The sequence below is a fragment of the Tachysurus vachellii genome, chromosome 20, assembly GCF_030014155.1.
Source record: "Tachysurus vachellii isolate PV-2020 chromosome 20, HZAU_Pvac_v1, whole genome shotgun sequence".
NCBI classification, from domain to species: domain Eukaryota; kingdom Metazoa; phylum Chordata; class Actinopteri; order Siluriformes; family Bagridae; genus Tachysurus; species Tachysurus vachellii.
The window spans coordinates 2,312,462-2,332,495 of NC_083479.1; the positions used below are offsets into that span (position 1 = coordinate 2,312,462).

Below are 20,034 nucleotides of genomic sequence, written 5' to 3' on the forward strand. Positions count from 1 at the left end.
ATAGATTAGGTAGAAGAACTTGAATAGGATCATTTGTTAGAAGACCGAGGGGACTTCGAAGGACACCTGCATTCAAGGTACAGTAAGACCAACTTTGATAGTCGATGTTGTGTTTTCAACACTAACCCGTGCAAACTAGGACACATCCTTTAGCGGGAGAGCGGAAGGGTTTACAACGCAATCCGAAAACGTGTCACTAAGGAACACGTACGTCAGTATAATTACATCAAAATATAGAAAAATAGAATAGATCAGCTGCTGTTATGTGAGGTGAAAATGTTTTTTAAATGGAATTGCTCACGTCTCAGTTCATTTGTAGACATGCAGATTAAATAGCAACAACAAAAACAAGGATCGCGGAACAAATCAGACACGGGGCTCAGACACACTTTCCCAGTTTAAATGTAGATTAAAAACTCATCTCTTTAGTCAGGTGTACACATAATACATCCCATAATTTTGTGCTCTAATACATCTGACCAAATGCACATTATCATCTAGTGCTTGCTAATATTATGAACAGCAGATATGCTAATCCCTCTCCACTGCTCCACTGGATCCTTAGGCACCCAGAATCTGTACCAGCTCAGATTGTCTTCTGTGCCATGAAGATTTTGGACCTCCACTGAGTTGAGGCTGACTCTGTGAGAATCCTGAGAAATCTGGAGATCTACCAGCTACAGTTAGACTCTGCGATTCTAAAGAGGGAGATGACAACTCCATGTGATCTTTAAGGACAACAACCTCCTCAGCAATACAACATTTATTCATTCATTCATCTTCTACCGCTTATCCGAACTACCTCGGGTCACGGGGAGCCTGTGCCTATCTCAGGCGTCATCGGACATCAAGGCAGGATTCACCCTGGACGGAGTGCCAACCCATCGCAGGGCACACACACACATTCACTCACGCAATCACGCAATCACAAACTAGGGACAATTTTCCAGAGATGCCAATCAACCTACCATGCATGTCTTTGGACCGGGGGAGGAAACCGGAGTACCCGGAGGAAACCCCCGAGGCACGGGGAGAACATGCAAACTCCACACACACAAGGTGGAGGCGGGAATCGAACCCCGACCCTGGAGGTGTGAGGCAAACGTGCTAACCACAAAGCCACCGTGCCCCCACAAGGGCTCCATTTTTAAAATAAAATGCTATATAATGACATTACAAAAAGTGTGCACTTCGTTATTGCACTGCACGAATTAGGCCTATGCATGCGTAAAGACTCAAATGTTATTTAATTATATATATTGTTTATTTTTTTTATTATCAGCTTATTTATATATAGGCTACAGCCTGCTGATCCCAGGAAAAAATCTGTAGGGGGTGCTATAGGGGTGATTTTTTTCTTGGGGGTGCTGAAGCACCTGCTATAGGACCTCATGATTCAGAGGTAGGTTATATAATGTAAGGGAGTATGTGGGGTCAAGATATGGGGAACATATGCACATTTTCGCAGATGCTTCAAAAGATCAAAAAACAGGTCATGTGGGTTCTGCATGCATATATGTGGGTATAAGAATAAAGAGTGATTGTATTGGTAATTTGAGTAAGAAATCATAGGGAGAGTGTCACTGGTCCTTTTGTGCGATAGGAAACACTGTTGTCTGGTACATCAAGAACATTTTAAGGGCAGGTAGACAAACACAGAGAATGACTGACTAGTTTTTCTAATTTTATTTTTTTATTTTTTAGAGTTCATCGAGGAGCCAGTCTTCACACAGTGTTGCCGAAGCATTATTGGCTGCAAAACGTGTGGAACAGTGGCAAGAGACCTCTGTGTACTGTGCAAAATGTAGAGGGAACAAAACAGGCAACAACATATTTGAAATTAATGGTTTGTCAGAAGCATTTTCTGTTCTGAGATCTCTTTTTGAAGAGGAGTAGCATTTTGCACTTTTATACTCACAAATACTCATGTTGTATTTGACTTTGTTTTATTGATTCAAAAATTGAGTTGTAATGTTAATTTATTTACATGTTTAGGCTGGTTGATGTGATTGGTGTTCATTGTTCTTGTTACAAATTTACATTCTGTTCAAATAGAGCAATCTGCTTTTCACACATTGCGCTGAGTTGTGGTTATAAGACAGAGCAATGCCTGTTTGTACGGAGCCAAGTCATTGTTCACTGCTCTAGAGAACAAGTCTGAAATGTCTGAATATTGCTCAGCAAACTGATTCTCAACTCTAAGTTTGTCCTTGTTCAGTTGAAAATGGATCAACTCCAAAAGTTGAATGTGTGGCCAGTGAGGATCCCAGCTGTTGGCTGTAAAGGTCTGCTGCATCAACTGAATGAGGCAGCAGCTCCTGTGGGATTTTTTTGGGACATCCACAGCCAGCCAAGTCATTTGGTACACCTTTACCTGTAAAATAAATAACAGACTAGTGGTCTTAACTTATGAATGCTTATTGTGATTATTGTAATCTTTGCAACACTGTTTTATTGCACCTGGAATTCGGTGAGCATTCCATGACTCCACCAGCCCTGTAAGACCAATCTGGCACAACTGGCGAGTCAGGTTTGACACACAGTATCTCACAACGCTGATGTTCAAGTATATTTCTTCTTGATCAACCAACTGCAGAAGAGCTGTCTTTAGTGGATAGTTGACACGACTGTTGACTTCAGGCCAGATTTGTTCAACTATATAATTCTGAATTTGCAACAAAGGTTCATCAGTCAATCTGTTGTGGTGGTTAATGAAAAATATGTTATGACCCATTTGGGGAAAAATAATTATGCAGAATTCCCAGTAAATCTGTAAATGTATCAACCCAGCAGTCATTATGCACATTTACACATGGTCCTCTGCTTAAGGACAATTTTCCCAAATGGAATTTAACATTAAAAAAAACAATGTAACTAGAATTTAAAGTACTGAATAAAGTCCAGTGTTGTTGTTTTTTTTTTTTTTCTTTCAGCAGTTGTTTAATTTTAAGATGTAAATAGATTTAAAAAATCTGTTATTGGCCAAGGTTAATTTTGATTTTAATTTAATGGGATGTTTACCCTAAAATTCAGAAAGCATAGAAATGTAAAGACAGTTTATGTCATGTATGCAAGTAAACTGTATGCTGCTGAAGCAAACAATAATAGTAATAATAAAAGCAGTCATACAAGTAGTGTGCAGCTGAAGCATCCACAAAAACTACTGAACTGTACCCTTGTGGATGAAGTCTGTAAATAAGGCCTTCTCTCCTGATTATGGCGATGAGATGTCAGCAGCTCCTGTATGAAGAGTGTCAAATAAAACTCCTTGCCATGATCTACTTGCACCTGGTCCCATATACCATATTCAAGTACTGCAGGCCTATTGGATGAAAAAGTCAATTTTAATAAACTTTTAAACGTAACTGTTCCAAATCAGTTATTTTCTGTATAATATGGTTCATAACTATGTAGGTGTTCAACAGTTTAGTCACATTCTTAGCCGTGTGTATGCAATCCCTTTAGTGTCCACAACAAGACATAGGCTGTTACCTGAAAACATCTTCATAGATGGCAAGGTTGTTTTTTATAGGCATTGTAGAATGAGCAACAACCTTTTTGCTGAAGCCATCAATGGCTAAAACATGGGTGACCCCAAACATAGCCAGTTTTTCGTTTTGGTCCATATGGATCTTATGGCCCATGTAACCAGCTTGATATGGTATGGGGTTGAGATTGCGGGCACCCTGAAAAAAAAAATAGATAAACAATGTACTGAAACTATTTCATATACAAAATCCCATTAGTCCTTTATACACTGCATCGGTTGCAGGTTTTATAAATGTAACGATGCCTATTTGTGTTGTCCCTGTCAAATAAATTAATATAAATAATTATAATGAATAAATAAAATAAAAATTAGGGTATTTGGTTTGATTATACTATAAAATTGTGTAAGGTTTTTTTCAATCTTAGACAAGCTAAGTAACTGCAGCTAAACAATAAAAATATAAAAATACAGATTAGCTCATAGTTAAACATAAATTGGAATTTTGATAATGTAAAATATTAATGTTGAGACAGTACATACTGTACCTGACGTCTTGCTTCATGGTAAGACTGATGCATAGTTCTGAGCACTGTTCCAATTCGAGTCTCTACAGCATGCACTCCTTTCATGTCGAGATACCCCTTTATCATCCTTCTTCCATTTGTAGGTCCCGTCTAGATTATAACAAATTAACATGATTTCCAGTTTCCAAAATCATACCAGCTGATATATGTTTATCATGCCATTAGACAGTGCAGCATGTGTATGTCTGTGTTAAGGGATTTGTCAGTGTTGTAAGGATTATGTTGACAGCGATTACTTACAAATAATGGTAGGCTGAGGCTATTTAGTGTGATCTATTTACTATTTGTAATAAGCGGGCATAAAAGATGCCAGTTGAAGACCCTTTGGGGATGCAGGACATATGTGTGTGCATATAGGCCTACATGTTAGTTCTCACACACACAGACACACACACAAACACACTAAAAACGGGGAGATATAGCAAGTGCATACCTCGGTTATAGCTTTTGCCACCTCTAACTCCAAATGCGCGTCGGGGAGTCCCATCAAACTTAAGCCATTTTCAGCCCAAAATCTCCTCACATTTCTTGCAGAACATCCTCTTGCTCCCCCACTTTCGTGTGATATCCGCGCAGAGATTTCTGCAGATGACAGGCCTTATTTTGCCATATCTAATATCATAACTGAGTACGGTTCCAAAGACATTTTAGTCTGGGCTAAAGCAACATTGGCACAATCTCAAATTTGGCGCTTTTGTCATGTAAATAACCACATCCGGTCTCGGAATATAAAATACGGGCCTTTTTTCGTTTCAAAAATCAAACCATTTTTAAAATTTTACTCATCCGTTTTTGACCATGAAAAAGAAAAACGCGTTGTCTTTCAATTGTAATTTTTGTATTTTAAAACGAAATTCAAATAGCCACTCTTTTTTTGTTTTTTAATACCCGTTTCTGAATGGAAAGTCATTCATTCATCTTCTACCGCTTATCCGAACTACCTCGGGTCACGGGGAGCCTGTGCCTATCTCAGGCGTCATCGGGCATCAAGGCATTATACACCCTGGACGGAGTGCCAACCCATCGCAGGGCACACACACACACACTCTCATTCACTCACGCAATCACACACTAGGGACAATTTTCCAGAGATGCCAATCAACCTACCATGCATGTCTTTGGACCGGGGGAGGAAACCGGAGTACCCGGAGGAAACCCCCGAGGCACGGGGAGAACATGCAAACTCCACACACACAAGGTGAACAATCACAACAATCACACAAGGTGAACACACACAATCGAACCCCGACCCTGGAGGTGTGAGGCAAACGTGCTAACCACTAAGCCACCGTGCCCCTTGAATGGAAAGTCGAATGACCAAAAGTTACACGGAGCAGTATACAACCCTACCCTGGGGGCTGAGCCCCCCTAAAATGAAAATTCTAGAATCGCCCCTGGTCAATCTTTATATTTCTTTTTCCTTTGTTAATATGTGTAGTTTTTAATTCTATGGGGAAAAGCTTCCTTCCACCATCCTGGAGCTAACAGCCAATTTGTTACCATGGAAACGCAAACTGCTGCATGTGTACTGAATTTCTTTCTCATTTTTTAATTAAGAGAAAAATTATATTTATATGTTATATATATATTATATTATATTTTTTTTGATTGTATGTACACTAGTTTTTCTTTTTGTATTGATGTCGAATATGTTTTTGAATCATTATATGGGACAAAAATTAATATACAGAAAAAAAGATGTTTTTTTTATGAGGAAAGTAAAATGGCGAAATGTCATGTTTTTATTTTAAATCTTTTTATTTTATTTGGAAGGTTTCATATCCATAAATGTAAAGTGGTCTGAAAAGAAACCAAACATTTTCCATTTTAAGCTGGAAATGAAAACTTATTTGGAAACTTATTTTGTTATGTTACTGTTTTAAGATTTGAATAATATGACATTGCATTTTGTTATGTTATCATTTGTTATTGAAACAATATTTTTTTTAAATAAATTAATTAATTTAAAAATTAAGAAAGAAATTGAAGTCCAAAAGCGACACCAAGCGTTCATAAAAAGGAACTGCGTTAAATATGTATTAATGATGGCGGATGTATTATACTGCTTAAGGCAAAACAGCTTGGATCAGTGTTTTTTCTGATTTTTAGATGAACTGTAACACGTTTAATCCTAAACAGTACTTGTACTGTATAGGAAAAATAAATTCTTGAAAAAGAAAAAAAGGTGATGTTTGTCCAAACTCAGGTGAGTCTGTGTCCATGATTCAGCCAAGACTCTTGTTCTTGACTCTTGAGAAACCCCATGTGCTCTTCTGTTGTTGTAGCCCATGATTATAAGGATAACACAGGAATTTCCCAAAATGTTCAATATTGTTGGATTTACATGAAAAAAATTATTTTTTTTATTTATTTTTTTTTTCTGGTTCCAGGTTCATAAGGAGAAAAATTATTTAAAATCAAAATTATACTCCAAAAGACATTTCTCGAAAGACATTTCAGGTTCAAATCAGTATTGCAGTTTTAATGAAAAGGTGCCTCATTGCCATATTTTTAAAATAAAATTCTTAAATTTAAGAATTTAGAATATCAACCATCCAGTGGCAAATCTTGATAGTGAACTTGCTTTATTAATATCAACAACATCAATAATAATAATAACAATAATAATAATAATAATAACAATATTAATAATAACAATAATTATTATTATTGTTATTATTATTATTATTATAACAACAACAACAATAATAAATAATAATAACTAATACTACTACTACAACTACTACTACTACTACTACTACTACTACTACTAATAATAATAATAATAATAATTATTATTATTATTATTATTATTATTATAAAAGAAGAACTAACAATAACAATAATATTAATAATCATAATAATTGTATTTTTTTTATAAATCCAGCAGGTGGTGATAATGAGTCAAAACGTCACGAGGCCAAACTTCCCCCGTAAGCCGAAGAAGCGCGTGCCCAAAGCGGACGTGGAGCGTTTTCAGCTTCCTTTCTCTCGCGCATCTCGCCGAAAGCATCGCCATGGTGTGTATGTGAGATTAAACTGTACAGAAATAACGTCTATAACCGCCTGATTAAAACATGTAGCTGGTGATGGGCGATCGCTGAGGACCGATATAGTCACGAGGAGCGAGAAAAAACGGCATGAAAGACAATTTTAGCGTTTTAATCGACTTATTTCGTGCGCGTGTGATGCAGTTAGCATGTTAGCGCGTTAGCATGTTAGCATGCGGGGTCGCGGAACGTGCACGCGGCCCGAGTGAAAAGCAGCGAGCGCGCTCCCGTGTGGAAAATATAAAATATGTTTACCTGATAACGTGTGTGTGGTTTTATTCGACGTGGGTGTTATAATCCTGGCTCTTTATAGTTTTACACGCGATGGAGTTTTACTCTGAAACACACCCAGTGTGACAGAGAAGCTACAATGCTAGTTATGATTAGCATAAATATTTATCTCCCCTAAGGATAATAAACACATCCAGAAAATCCCACGTTACGTAATCACGTGTGTTTAGGGTCGTATTTTACACGTTAGGTTTTTCAGACATCTCGATTTAAGATTCATTCGTTAATCTGGGACCCTTTTTTTAATGTATTTAGATACTTTTATTCTATTATTCTAAGAATGTTCTTTCTGTCATCCTTGTCTAGCCACCCAAGGACAGCAAACAGAAGAAGGACACGTCCAAAGCCAAAAAGGACAAGGATCCAGTCAACAAATCTGGAGGCAAAGCAAAAAAGAAGGTAATTTTACCTTTAAGTCTTGTTTATTCTTGTGTAGATGATGTAGATTTGTACTTCAGAGGAGGTGCCGCTGCTGTAAACGAACACAAGACTCTTATTTACTCTCTCTCTCTCTCTCTCTCTCCTTTGTCTGGAGTAGAAGTGGTCCAAAGGAAAGGTCAGGGACAAGCTCAACAACCTGGTCCTCTTCGATAAGGCGACTTATGACAAGCTGAACAAAGAAGTCCCTAACTACAAGCTCATCACGCCTGCCGTGGTGTCCGAGAGGCTGAAGATCAGAGGCTCCCTGGCCAGGGCGGCCCTCCTCGAACTGCTCAGCAAAGGTAGTAGAGGATGCAGAGGTCATTTTAAACGACTGCTTATGCGGAACTGTGTGCATGATGCTGAAAAAGACTTGCACCAAGTTTGCTCAAATCCAGAACTGGAAATCACGTGTAATGTGAAAAGAATCCAAACAGCCCACATGAAAGCTTTGTAGCTAGTCGAGTTCTCTTACTGTGTGTCCTGGTGCTTTCACAACAAATCAATGTCCAAACAAAATGAAGCTGCAATTTAATATATTACAAGAAATTCAGTTCAGTGACCATAAAGAAATTTCTTTTTGAACTTTGAGCTAATGAAAGTGAGTTAAAAATTGCAGTCAATAGAAATTTTTCTAGTACAAGATATTTGGCAGCAGTAAGACACCAATGTGATATGGTTTTGGTCCACGTCAAGTTGAAAGTGACCTTTTTTCCGTCTCTGCCTTTAGGTATGATCAAGCTTGTGTCAAAACACAGGGCTCAGGTGATTTACACTCGCAACACCAAGGGCACTGATGAGGGAGCACCAGAGAAGGATGCGTAAAGAGGTGATTATGACGAAGATTTGTGCTTTAAAGTAAATGAACACATTTCTGTATTAAAATCTTTAACTAATCTAGTTTTACTAACAAAGTTTTTCCCCCCTCTCTTTCCAGGTTTCCATCTGCCTCATCAATGTGTTTTGTATAGTTTAATAAACAACAAAAACAGATCTTTGTTTGACTTTCTTTTTCACTCATGAATGCATGGGGATCAAATCGCTGGCCAGTTGTTCTTCCTGTTGGTTATAAAGAGTAAAATTCACTGTAGGTTTGTTTGCTGGTCAGTCTGATCACTTTCTCTCTCTCTCTCACACACACACACACACACACACACACACACACACACACACCCCTAATTAAAAACCAGGCAGAGGCAAGACGGAAGTTTGTTGGAGGCTAATGTAGTACTGAAAATGGATTTGTAAAATGTTATTAGTCAAAAATACTGTGTTGAATGCAAAAACTTTAAATCACCTGGGCACAGAACGCTGATCCTGCACTACAAAAACTTGAATAATTACATTAATCATAGGGAAATAACTATCTAATGTTTGCACTACAATTTAAGTTGTATTTAGAGTTTGTGTGTGAACACATGAATTAGGCTGGAATAAAAAAAACTAAATGCTAATAGCATATTAGTCATTTACATTTGTCATTTAGCAGACACCCTTGTCCAGAGTGACTTACAATTTATTTCAATTTATACAACTGAGCAGTTGAGGGTTAAGGGCCTTGCTCAGCAGTGGCAGCTTGGTGGACCTGGGTTTCAAACTCATGACCTTACCATCAGTAGTTGAACACCTTAACCACTGAGCTACCACATCCCGTTAGTCAGTTTGGGTGGGACTACACTATGGGGTGTGCTTGTATGCAGAACCACATGAATGGACAATATAATGGCATTTGAATCTCACATTAAAAACAGTGGCCTGGTTTCACTCACTCTCTCACTCATTTTCTACCGCTTATCCGAACTACCTCGGGTCACGGGGAGCCTGTGCCTATCTCAGGCGTCATCGGACATCAAGGCAGGATTCACCCTGGACGGAGTGCCAACCCATCGCAGGGCACACACACACACTCATTCACTCACGCAATCACAAACTACGGACAATTTTCCAGAGATGCCAATCAACCTACCATGCATGTCTTTGGACCGGGGGAGGAAACCAGAGTACCCGGAGGAAACCCCCGAGGCACGGGGAGAACATGCAAACTCCACACACACAAGGTGGAGGCGGGAATCGAACCCCGACCCTGGAGGTGTGAGGCAAACGTGCTAACCACTAAGCCACCGTGCCCCCCGGCCTGGTTTCATTGTTTGATTAATTAAAAATTATGAACTAAACTTATACAATTCTTTTGATTTGTTTGATGAAACATGAGTAAAAATAAGACTAAATTAAATGTTCTAAACACGACAACGTTGGCTAAATATGATCAATTATAAATAACTAGGAAAATGTTTCCTTCCAGGAGCGAAATGATTTCCTTCATATTGTTTACTAACAAGTGTTGGTTTGGAGTCCAAATGTACTGTACTGAAATGGACAGTATCTTTCTGCAATAAAGAACGAATCGTTTTATTAATATGATTCAGTTCAGGAAGGAAAGAAATGTATCTGAAGGTGTGAAGTAAAGTAAATCAGAAACAATCTTTCTTGGCCAATACAAATTGAAAACACCATCGACAATCGTCTGGAAAATACTTCCATAAAATCTACACTACACCAGTACATTTTGATTCACTTCCTATATTTGGGTCGATTCAGAGTCAGATTGCTTGCTCAGTTTCACTGAACTAATAAAACAATGGTTACAATCTGGTGATTAGTATGAACCCGGTCTCGATCTCATTATCTCTCTCAGATGCACAAAGCTGGAGAGGCTACAAATGGAGAACGTTCAAGACTCCGGTCTTCATGACTCAATGAAGAACTCACTCCACAAAGACCTAACAAGTCTTAATGTTTGTGTGTTATTAGCCTGGTGATGCAGAGCTTAACAAATAAAAGTCAATGCTAATTTAATTCTTGTTGTACTTAACCAATTAAAAGCTGGTAGATGAATGTAACATAAATCAAAAACATCAGCCAGAAACCAAGAATGTGTTTGTACCTTCATTTCGATACAGACTACATTTCCCAGCCTGCTTTGCTTTACAAATTCCGGAAGTCAATAGGAGACTCTTTAAAAGTCCTTCACCTTCAAACAGCTTCTGTAGACATCGACGCTTTATTTCACAAAGTTTAATCTTAATTTTGTTTAGTAAAGAAATGAAATAAAATGAGTTTTGTTATGAAACATAGAATTAACGCGTTATTTGTCTGAAAAAATCGTGTAGTTTTTTCTGCACATGCGCATTGAAGGCTGTGTCACAAAAAAAACTTCACTTGTTCTAATTTTGTTCCTCCTGGACTTTTAAACACATTTTTAAAAAATTTATATTAAAACATGATTTAAAAAAAAAAGCTGGTTTCTAAATTGCAGCTAAATTAATTGGATGACTGGTAAATGACAATGCTAAGCTACCAAAACCATAGCAATGCTAACGCTAAATCGCTTTCTGTAAATAAAAAAAAAATATATATATATATATATATATATATATATATATATATATATATATATATATATATATATATATATATATATATATATATGAATTCATATATAAAGACAATTGCTTGAAACATATAAAAAGAAAAAACATCTAGAATATTTTTAAAAGCAAAATGTATTATTTTTGTGGTATATGTAAACAAAGCGGTAAGATTCACCCAAGCACTTTCGCCAAAACAAACAAAAAAAAAAAGCTTTAAGTCAGAAAGTGGATGAATTCTAATATTATCGATTTAACTATTATATTTAAATTCTTATAAACTAACATGAGGTTTCATTTAAATGCTTCAAGAAAGCTATTTTTACATTATGTGTAAATTCAACATTCCTTTCCATGAATCATTTATTCTAGGTTACAAAAAAAGTCTATTTAAGTGTCTCACAATATTTATTTATCCCCATTATATGAGGGATTTATTTATGAGGATTTAACACAAACAAATAATAATAACAATAAAAACAACAACAACAACAACAATGTTAATAATAATAACAATAATACCAACAACAATAATGTTAAAAAATAACAATAATAATAATAATAGCAATAATAACAACACCACCAACAACAACAACAACAATAATAATAATAATAATAATGTTTCAATGTTTAAAAATGTTGTTTTAATTTTTGTTTTCATCTTAGGAATAAATGCCACTGCAATCACCCAATTATTTACTTTTATGGTGTATAAAGTGCTTAGTAGTAATATCTAATAACTAAACATTTAGAGCTGTAATTTGAGTGAATTTGCTGTGTAATCTGTTGCAGTTGAAACTTCTTTTAATCGTGTAAGCTGCCTGTTTGTGCCACCCATATAGCCACGTCATTACTCAAAGCTCCTGCACATTGTGACGTGTAGAATAATAGCAGGCTGGATTATAGAAAAGTTTTAACCTTTGCAGGACGTTGTAGCGCTTTGTGTTTCACTGCTTTATGGGTGTGTTTGTGTTATCAAGCCTTTTTGGTTTGACATGGGACAGTTTGGGGGTGAAAAAGTTAAATATGCCTATAGGGTGTTAAAACTTGGTCAACCAGTTATTATTTTCAGTTCCAGTGAAAAGAAAGTAAAGAAGGAAAAACAGATCTCTGGTTTATCTGGTATATTTACTTCAATGTGATATAATACCCGACAAAATTTGAGTGGGAAAAAAAAACTGCCAGACCTGATTAGATCTTGTTATTTGTGTTAAGTCCTATTGACTTTCATTGGTCACCAATGTTCAAGTTTAAAATGAGCATTTTCTACTCAGTAAAATAATCAAATAAAGTGTGGAAAATGCTGCCATATACACACTATATAGGAAAAAAGTTTGTGCACCCCTGGCGTCACTCTTCTGAGAAGGCCCTCCACTTGATTTTGCCCACTACATTGTGGTGGTGGGAATTAGAGTTCATTTACACAAAGAGTAATAAATAAATAAATAAAAATTAAGTTAGTTTATTTTAAAAAAAAATAGTTCATTGTAGGGGGGCACGGTGGCTTAGTGGTTAGCACGTTGGCCTCACACCTCCAGGGTAGGGGGTTCGATTCCCGCCTCCGCCTTGTATGTGTGGAGTTTGCATGTTCTCCCCGTGCCTCGGGGGTTTCCTCCAGGTACTCCGGTTTCCTCCCCCGGTCCAAAGACATGCATGGTAGGTTGATTGGCATCTCTGGAAAATTGTCCGTAGTGTGTGAGTGCGTGAGTGAATGAAAGTGTGTGTGTGCCCTGTGATGGGTTGGCACTCTGTCCAGGGTGTATCCTGCCTTGATGCCCGATGACGCCTGAGATAGGCACAGGCTCCCCGTGACCCGAGGTAGTTCGGATAAGCGGTAGAAAATGAGTGAGAGATGAGAGAGTGAGTAGTTCATTGTAACATGTTAGCTAAGTATGGATTTTTAAACGGATTTTTTTTTTAATGAATTTCGAGTGGTCATTTACTTTTGTATGCCACATATGATAGCAATTAATGAATTAATCCGTTTTGATTCATGACATATGAAAAACATTGGTTTATTTAAAAAATAAATTGAACAGTATCGCTTTATTAGTGTCGTATCATTGATTGGAACATCAAATTATTGCATCAAATCTCCTTCGTTTTAGATTTCTTCAATTCTTTCTCTCTCAGTTAAGATAATTGCAAGTTTACAGTATATTTACAGTATACCTACCTATCCTGAGGCATCTGGAGATGCCACCTCTCTGGACAATAAGTGAGAAGATGCCAACTCCATGTGGTCTTTGAGGACAACACCCTCCAAATCACCCTCCAAATACCTGAGTGTATGAAGGACATTATTCATAATAACACTCTCCAGTGTTGATAACAGTTTATAATCACACCCTTCAGTGTCACCCAAATGAGGATGAGACTCCCTTATGTTCTGTAAAGCTGCTTTGAAACGATGTCCACTGTTAAATGTTCTATACAAATAAAACTGAATTGGATTGAATTTAGAAAACTTTGTCAAAGAAAAGTTCAAAGTTTCTCCATCATCTTATTGAACTGGTCTAAATCACATCCTGCTCGAATCAGCCTGAACGAACTGAGATACTGCGCTTAAAGAACGAACATCTTATCACACATTGATTTTTCTACTGTAGCCTACGGGCGAAGTTCAAAAAGACAAGCACATATTAATCACATATACAAACCCCATTCTTATAATCCTGCTTACTAAGCGCACACTACAGCTTATTCCACAGTAATAACTGTGTGAGAGGAAACTATAATAAAAGCCCTAAAAACCCACTCTTTCAATACAAACTGCTGTTCATGCAACTTCTAATCTCTGTGTATTTAAGTAAAAAAAATGATGCAGTGGTAAAAAAAAAAGGCAAGAAAATCAGACACAAAGATGATTTTTGAAAGAATTCACTGAACAGTTTCTGATATCTCAAACGAGCAAAGAATAAAACATTACAAAGTGTATTTCAATAACAACAAACAAACAAACAAATAAATACATAAAAAATACACAGTTTATCATGTTAACTGAACTTTTCCATGCTGGGAACTTTACTGCTAACTTTTCCAAAACACTGACACCTGAGACACCTTCTACAAATGTCCTATTAAAGAGAACTGAAACACACCGATGATTTAATTACAGCTTTATTCTTACGTTTATCACATCTATGAGCCATCGCTATAGAAATGCTTATAGATTACGAGCTTGTTAATATAAACCTGCGAGTTTCAGCTTCACTACAGTTGAAAATAAACCATAAAGATTTCAAAATCTTCATTTCTTTGAAAAAATACAATGGTAACAATTTTCAGGAAGTCATGTATGTAACAGTAATGTTTAGAAATATTGTTTGCAGTACCCGAAAAGAAAACAGGAAACAGATGAGGATTCAGCTGTCAAACTATATATTTTTTTTCATAACCCTAGTTCTTTCCTAGACAGACTAGTTATACCCAAGTAACACCTTAGATTGTAGATATTGATTATATAATACTAGTTAAACAGTTCTGTATTAAAGAATTACATGCTGAAAAATGTAATCATGAACCCAAACATAAAAGCGTGAGAAACAGGTGTCACAAACAATTTTTATTGGCTCGCTTTAATCAAACAATACACAGAGATACATCTATAAACAATGATCTGAAAGAAACTGTACATTTGTAGTTGCACGTGTATATTGCTACTGCTGGTACGAGTGCTGTACAGTTTTGTCAGATCTTACACTCCATCATCGGACCAACTTGAAAAGGTGGCCAAGCTTTAAGCGCGTCGATGCATTTTCGCTCTGCCATGGATTCTATCTTGAGCACGTCCGGACAAGGTACCATTACACGCTGCATATAAAGTCGAAGATCGTTTCACAGCTGCTATATAGATCTATTGTGGCGCTATCACAGGAAAGACGACAAATTAAAACACGTGATGATGCACAGGCCTGACATGGACAGCTCCAGTACTACAAAGTAGGTTTATTAAGCAGAATCGGTACAAGAATTAACATACAGAACACAGCTTACAAACGTCCTAGGTAATCTGCCTCGTTATAAACAAGAAAACAATGAGTGATTCGCACCCCTCCCCACCACACACATACATAACAGGTTATACACGTTCAAAAAATAAAATAAAATAGAATTAAAAAAAAAAATCCCTCATTAAGCCAATGGAATGTTAGTCATTTGGGCAAGTTGTCCAACTGTCTTTGTACACGCCATGCTCAATATGTGTGTGTGTGTGTTCCCATGGCGTAAATCCTTACCACTTTGAAAAGAAGAACTGACAGACAATAACGGTTCTGGATGTACAAATGTGGGATGGGATGAAATCCCCCTCAAAATGCATTGTAGCTTTCATAAAAAATGTGTCTCTACAATCAAACTACTAAAAAAACTGCCTTTAGAAAATAGTAGATAAAAATATTCCCCTGAATTGTACAAGAAGAGAGGTACAGGGAGCACTGGTTCGAGACAAACGTTATTCTGCCGCGTCGTCCTTCTTCTCCGTCTCTTCTGTTGCTGGTTCCTGAAAAGCATAATTTGCACATTACTGATTTTTATTATTATTATTTTCACAAAAGCCAATACTCTCAGCAAATGTCACTGTCCTGAAGACTTACATCATCATCAGCCTTTGCCTCGCCATTCTCGACAGGGACATCCTCTTTCTTCTCCTCGTTTTTGGGTTTGTCCTCCTTGGGCTCCTTGGTCTTTTTGGGCTTCACGGGTGCCTTCTGTAAACAATGTGTCATTACTGGTTAATAAATGTTCAATTCAAGCACATTGACTTGGAACTGAAACAAACCGAAAGCTGGTGTGTACCTTCGGCTTCGCCTTCGGCTCTGCCTTAGGTGGCGCCGGTTTCTGTAAATCAAATAAAATCGTGAAAAATTTGGGGGGGAAACTTTTTTGTATTTGTGTCATCACTCTTTAGGCACCTACTCACGTTTACCAATCTTGCCGATCTCCGTTTGGGCTAAAAACAAACAAAAAACAAAGAAATGTGTTGAATTTGTGAAGTCACAGCTTGGAGAAGTTAAAACACAAACAAACAAAACAAACAAAATAAAGACTCACCTCACTGGCTTCGGTGTCATTGTTTGCCTGAAAAACACAAAATGTTAATCAGCTTAAATATTAAAAAAAAAAAAACCTTTATAAATGTCATGTCATCAATAAGATCTGAACAATGTAAACGTGTAAACAATTACTTTAATGTGTATAAATTTCAAAAACATGAACTTAAATGTGAATTCTAAACACACAGCCCAACCCCCTTAGTGAGGGGAAAAAAACAAAACACTAACGTTGATCTCAAAATCCCGCCATTTTCGTATGGCGGTGCCCTGATTGGCTACTTGGGTGCGCACGAGGGAGAAGGCGGGAACAACGAACCCCGCCCCCTTCCACACTAATCTATTCAGCGACGCCGACGATTTAATTAAAGATCTGCCGTAAAAATAGCGTTTTGAAACGAATTCAGATTTTTCCCCCCCTATAACACGTTTGTTATCGACAGAACGTGTTGGAACAGATTAGGATCGCGGTAAAGAGAAAGAAACGTCAGGAACAACGGAGTCGCCGCGGTGCGAGAGATTCGCCATTTTTACAAGCACGGATTTGCACGAATCCAGTCATGGCGACGGCTGCGTATCGACTACCAGCACATGAACGGTGTATAGAAGTAAAGTGAACTCGTGAAGAGAACAAAAACACGCTCATACGCTTGAATATTTCACGTGTTTTTTTTTAAGTAACGGTCGAGAGAATCCCGCTTTTCTTGTAGCTGCTTATCAACACAAAACCGTTTCCCAAGCAGTAGGACTTTTTTTTGTTTTTTTTTTTTCTCTTTAAATTCCCAAAACACACACAAAAAAAAATTTAATAAACGCAAAACGACCTAAATGCGTCTAATCTGTAAGGTCACGAATAAGAGAAGAATCAAAAAGTCGCCTCAGTTACACCCCTTTGTCTGGATCCGTGTATCCACAGCTACTTCGTCCGTTTGTAAACATTGACCGTTAAAATAATTTACCTCAGATTTTTAAAAAATAACAACAATAAGAATTTACTAACGTTTTCCTGACCCGCAGGCGCACGCGCTCCGCTCGTGCACCGCGTTAAGGAGGCAAATCTCAGCCTGCACACTGAGGCGAAGCGCTTCTACAATCAAAACACCAAATAAAAAAAATGTGCAACGAAACTAACGCACGACGCGACCACGTTTCGCAAACTGCAAAGAAATGCTACGGACCCTCGAATGCATGCGTTAAAACGGTGCATTAACGCGCATTTACACCGAATAAACCTGACCAAAGAAGTATTAAGACATACAGTACTTACTTTGCTCCTTTTGGGCATGGCTGGTTTTGAGGTGTTGTTTTAAACACACAGACACAAATAAAAACAGGAATATGCTACAAGGAGGGGGGGAAAGTAAGCAAGACAGAGACTAAAAATAGCTAACAACAGTGCTTTAGTTAGCTCGATAAAAAAGACACACAGGTTTCAGCGCAGGAAGACGTTAACGTCCCATCGAAACACAAACTAGCTCAAACCGGATTGGATTCTCCCCCCTTCTTTCACCCTGTTCACTTCATCCTCACAGAGATCCGAGATCACGACCACGCCTTCTGCCCGCCTCACGCACGCACCTGATTGGTCTACTTACTCGATCACGACGCCCCTGTCCTCCTCGCGCACAAGCTGATTGGCTCCCTAAGGCGACAATAGGATTTCAAATCATAGCAACGTACCTGTGTGGGTGCTCGTGTGTGCCAATCAACTGAGTGGTATTTGTTTCAGCAAGGATCTCGCGTGTTTAAAGAAAGAATGTGGTTGTGATATATATATCTATATATATATAGATATATATATATATATATAGATATATATATAGAAATTATTACTTTCCCACTGTATAAATCTAAACATTATTCTAAAAGGTAGATTATTAGGTATACGCTGAATAACCTGAATAAAGTCGGGGTTAAAAAAAATGACCACAAAGGTGACATATGAGTGCAGGCGAGTTGTGTTGAGCTACTGGGACCAAAATGGCGACTGTTTTGTGTGAAACAATTTACAGTATGTTTTTTTTTTTTTAACCCCGTGTTATGTAATTGCCCATGTTACATATGAGGAAATGCCTCTAAATGCCTTTGGTGATGGTGTCTTTAAAAAAAAAAAAAACAAAAAAAAAAAACATGAAGAATGCAGATTTCAGAAGACTTGTTTACTTTTGAATAGAACAATTTGAAGTGCAAGATCCAAAATGGAGTCCCAATTAATAATAATATATGTATGTCACTCCTATTCAGATATATGTCACTCCAATTCACTGAATAAACTTGGGTTTCAAATAAGACTTTCGCAGTTTGCTCTGGATAAAATGTAATAAAATGCACAATCGTGTATTTTTCTCAAGCGAGAGCTAATGTTTGTGAACACGTAATTAATCAGTAACTACACCTTAACATACGGCTTAAGATATGAATAATGTGCATTGATTACAGTGCACACACTGATCTAAAGAAGGAAACCCGTATTAGTATTGAACAAGCACTTAAAAAAAAAAAAAAAAGATTTTACTGTTTTACTGTTTATGATTTTGGCTGCGAGTTGAGATCGGCGGCCTTGGAACACATGGCCTTGTTGACTAGGTTGGTGAAAAACTTACGGGAGAGCTACAAATATGTCAGAAGCAATGTTACAATGTAAACACTTAATTAATGAATATAAAACCTTCACATCAACTGATATACATTTACTTGCTTATATGCCAAGATTTGGAAAGCTACCGTGAATGCTAATCGACTCTTTTACACGTCCATGATCGAACCGGTTCCTCTTTTAAATCATGTTTTGCCTAAGCATTTTAAAAATACTATTATAGCAAGAGCTCGTTTCTGTTTTTCCGAGCCCATTTTCCTGCCACACCTGAATCGCCCCGATTCGTGATGTAAGGAGGTAAGAAGAACGTAGTACTTTTTTTACAGTGTGTATATGGAGGATGTTCATCTTATCAGAATCCGAAAGGTCTTTATTGCCAAGTATGTTTTCACATACGAGGAATTTTTTCTAGTACAGGAGCTCCACAGTGTAAACATATAGGCAATGACTCCTGATTCTGAGGACACGTGTTATTGGATATCTGCATAATAACTGCCTATCTACTACAGTACTGCATTTTTTATTATTTTTTTGTTGCTTCACTTTACTGTAAACTTTACTGTTCACATGTGCAATATATGAAATGCAATATTTCAGGTGTTTACTACCGTAACTAAATAGTATTTTATTGGATCACTTATATTAATGTTTATATTCATTTATATCTGTGTGTATAAATTTTACTTTTTACCTTTTTATGCACCATATGGACTGACTCTTAATTTTGCTGTACCCTGTGCAGTGGTAATAAAGAGTCTATCTATCTATCTATCTATCTATCTATCTATCTATCTATCTATCTATCTATCTATCTATCTATCTATCTATTTATCGTGTTATAGAATTCAGCCAAGAGTTTACTGGGATGATGTCATCCAGTGAGACAAGTAATAATCTAAAAAGACCAGTTTAATCACACAGTCAAACACTGGATTTAAGTAGGAGATCTTAATTGCCATTTCAAATGAGTTTATTGCTTTGATCTAAAACTCAAGGCATTCTTTAAAATGTTTCATGAGTCTGTGCTATCTGAAACTTTCAGCCTCAACTTAAGTTTGAAGATGCACAAGCTGATGAGCGGATAAACACAATCCCGTGTGGTGGAAGGGAATTTTGGGAAGGGA

At 37.2% G+C, this 20,034-nt stretch overlaps 2 protein-coding genes and 1 long non-coding RNA gene across 4 annotated transcripts; 1 reads left to right on the forward strand and 2 right to left on the reverse strand.

Moving 5' to 3' along the window:
- Positions 1–1,933: 1,933 nt before the first annotated feature.
- LOC132863214 (uncharacterized) lies at positions 1,934–2,558 on the reverse strand. Its single transcript, XR_009650101.1, has 2 exons — positions 2,461–2,558; positions 1,934–2,374 (listed from the first exon to the last, which is right to left on the reverse strand). It is a non-coding gene; the product is annotated as an uncharacterized LOC132863214 (long non-coding RNA).
- A 4,454-nt stretch (positions 2,559–7,012) lies between these two features.
- On the forward strand, positions 7,013–8,828 carry rps25 (ribosomal protein S25). Its single transcript, XM_060896458.1, has 5 exons — positions 7,013–7,094; positions 7,722–7,814; positions 7,954–8,137; positions 8,566–8,664; positions 8,773–8,828. Exons 1-4 carry the CDS (start codon positions 7,092–7,094, stop codon positions 8,658–8,660), a joined length of 375 nt encoding a protein of 124 aa, XP_060752441.1. The 5' UTR covers positions 7,013–7,091; the 3' UTR covers positions 8,661–8,664; positions 8,773–8,828.
- Positions 8,829–14,813: 5,985 nt separating this feature from the next.
- hmgn1b (high mobility group nucleosome binding domain 1b) lies at positions 14,814–17,829 on the reverse strand. 2 transcript variants are annotated; one of them, XM_060895901.1, is made up of 6 exons: positions 17,582–17,829; positions 16,316–16,342; positions 16,185–16,214; positions 16,061–16,102; positions 15,859–15,972; positions 14,814–15,788 (listed from the first exon to the last, which is right to left on the reverse strand). In XM_060895901.1, exons 1-6 carry the CDS (start codon positions 17,597–17,599, stop codon positions 15,786–15,788), a joined length of 234 nt encoding a protein of 77 aa, XP_060751884.1. In that variant the 5' UTR covers positions 17,600–17,829; the 3' UTR covers positions 14,814–15,785. The 2 variants fall into 2 exon arrangements, with proteins under 2 accessions (XP_060751884.1, XP_060751883.1); XM_060895900.1 differs by having other exon boundaries at positions 14,814–15,764; positions 17,582–17,826.
- Between the last annotated feature and the right edge of the window lie 2,205 nt (positions 17,830–20,034).

Coding starts and splice junctions, on each gene's coding strand:
- rps25 (XM_060896458.1), top strand. Junction 7,815..7,953: donor GAGGCAAAGCAAAAAAGAAG/GTAATTTTACCT, acceptor TGTCTGGAGTAG/AAGTGGTCCAAAGGAAAGGT. Junction 8,138..8,565: donor CCTCGAACTGCTCAGCAAAG/GTAGTAGAGGAT, acceptor CTCTGCCTTTAG/GTATGATCAAGCTTGTGTCA.
- hmgn1b (XM_060895900.1), bottom strand. Junction 16,215..16,315: donor ATGACACCGAAGCCAGTGAG/GTGAGTCTTTAT, acceptor GTTTGTTTTTAG/CCCAAACGGAGATCGGCAAG. Junction 16,103..16,184: donor GATCGGCAAGATTGGTAAAC/GTGAGTAGGTGC, acceptor TTTGATTTACAG/AAACCGGCGCCACCTAAGGC.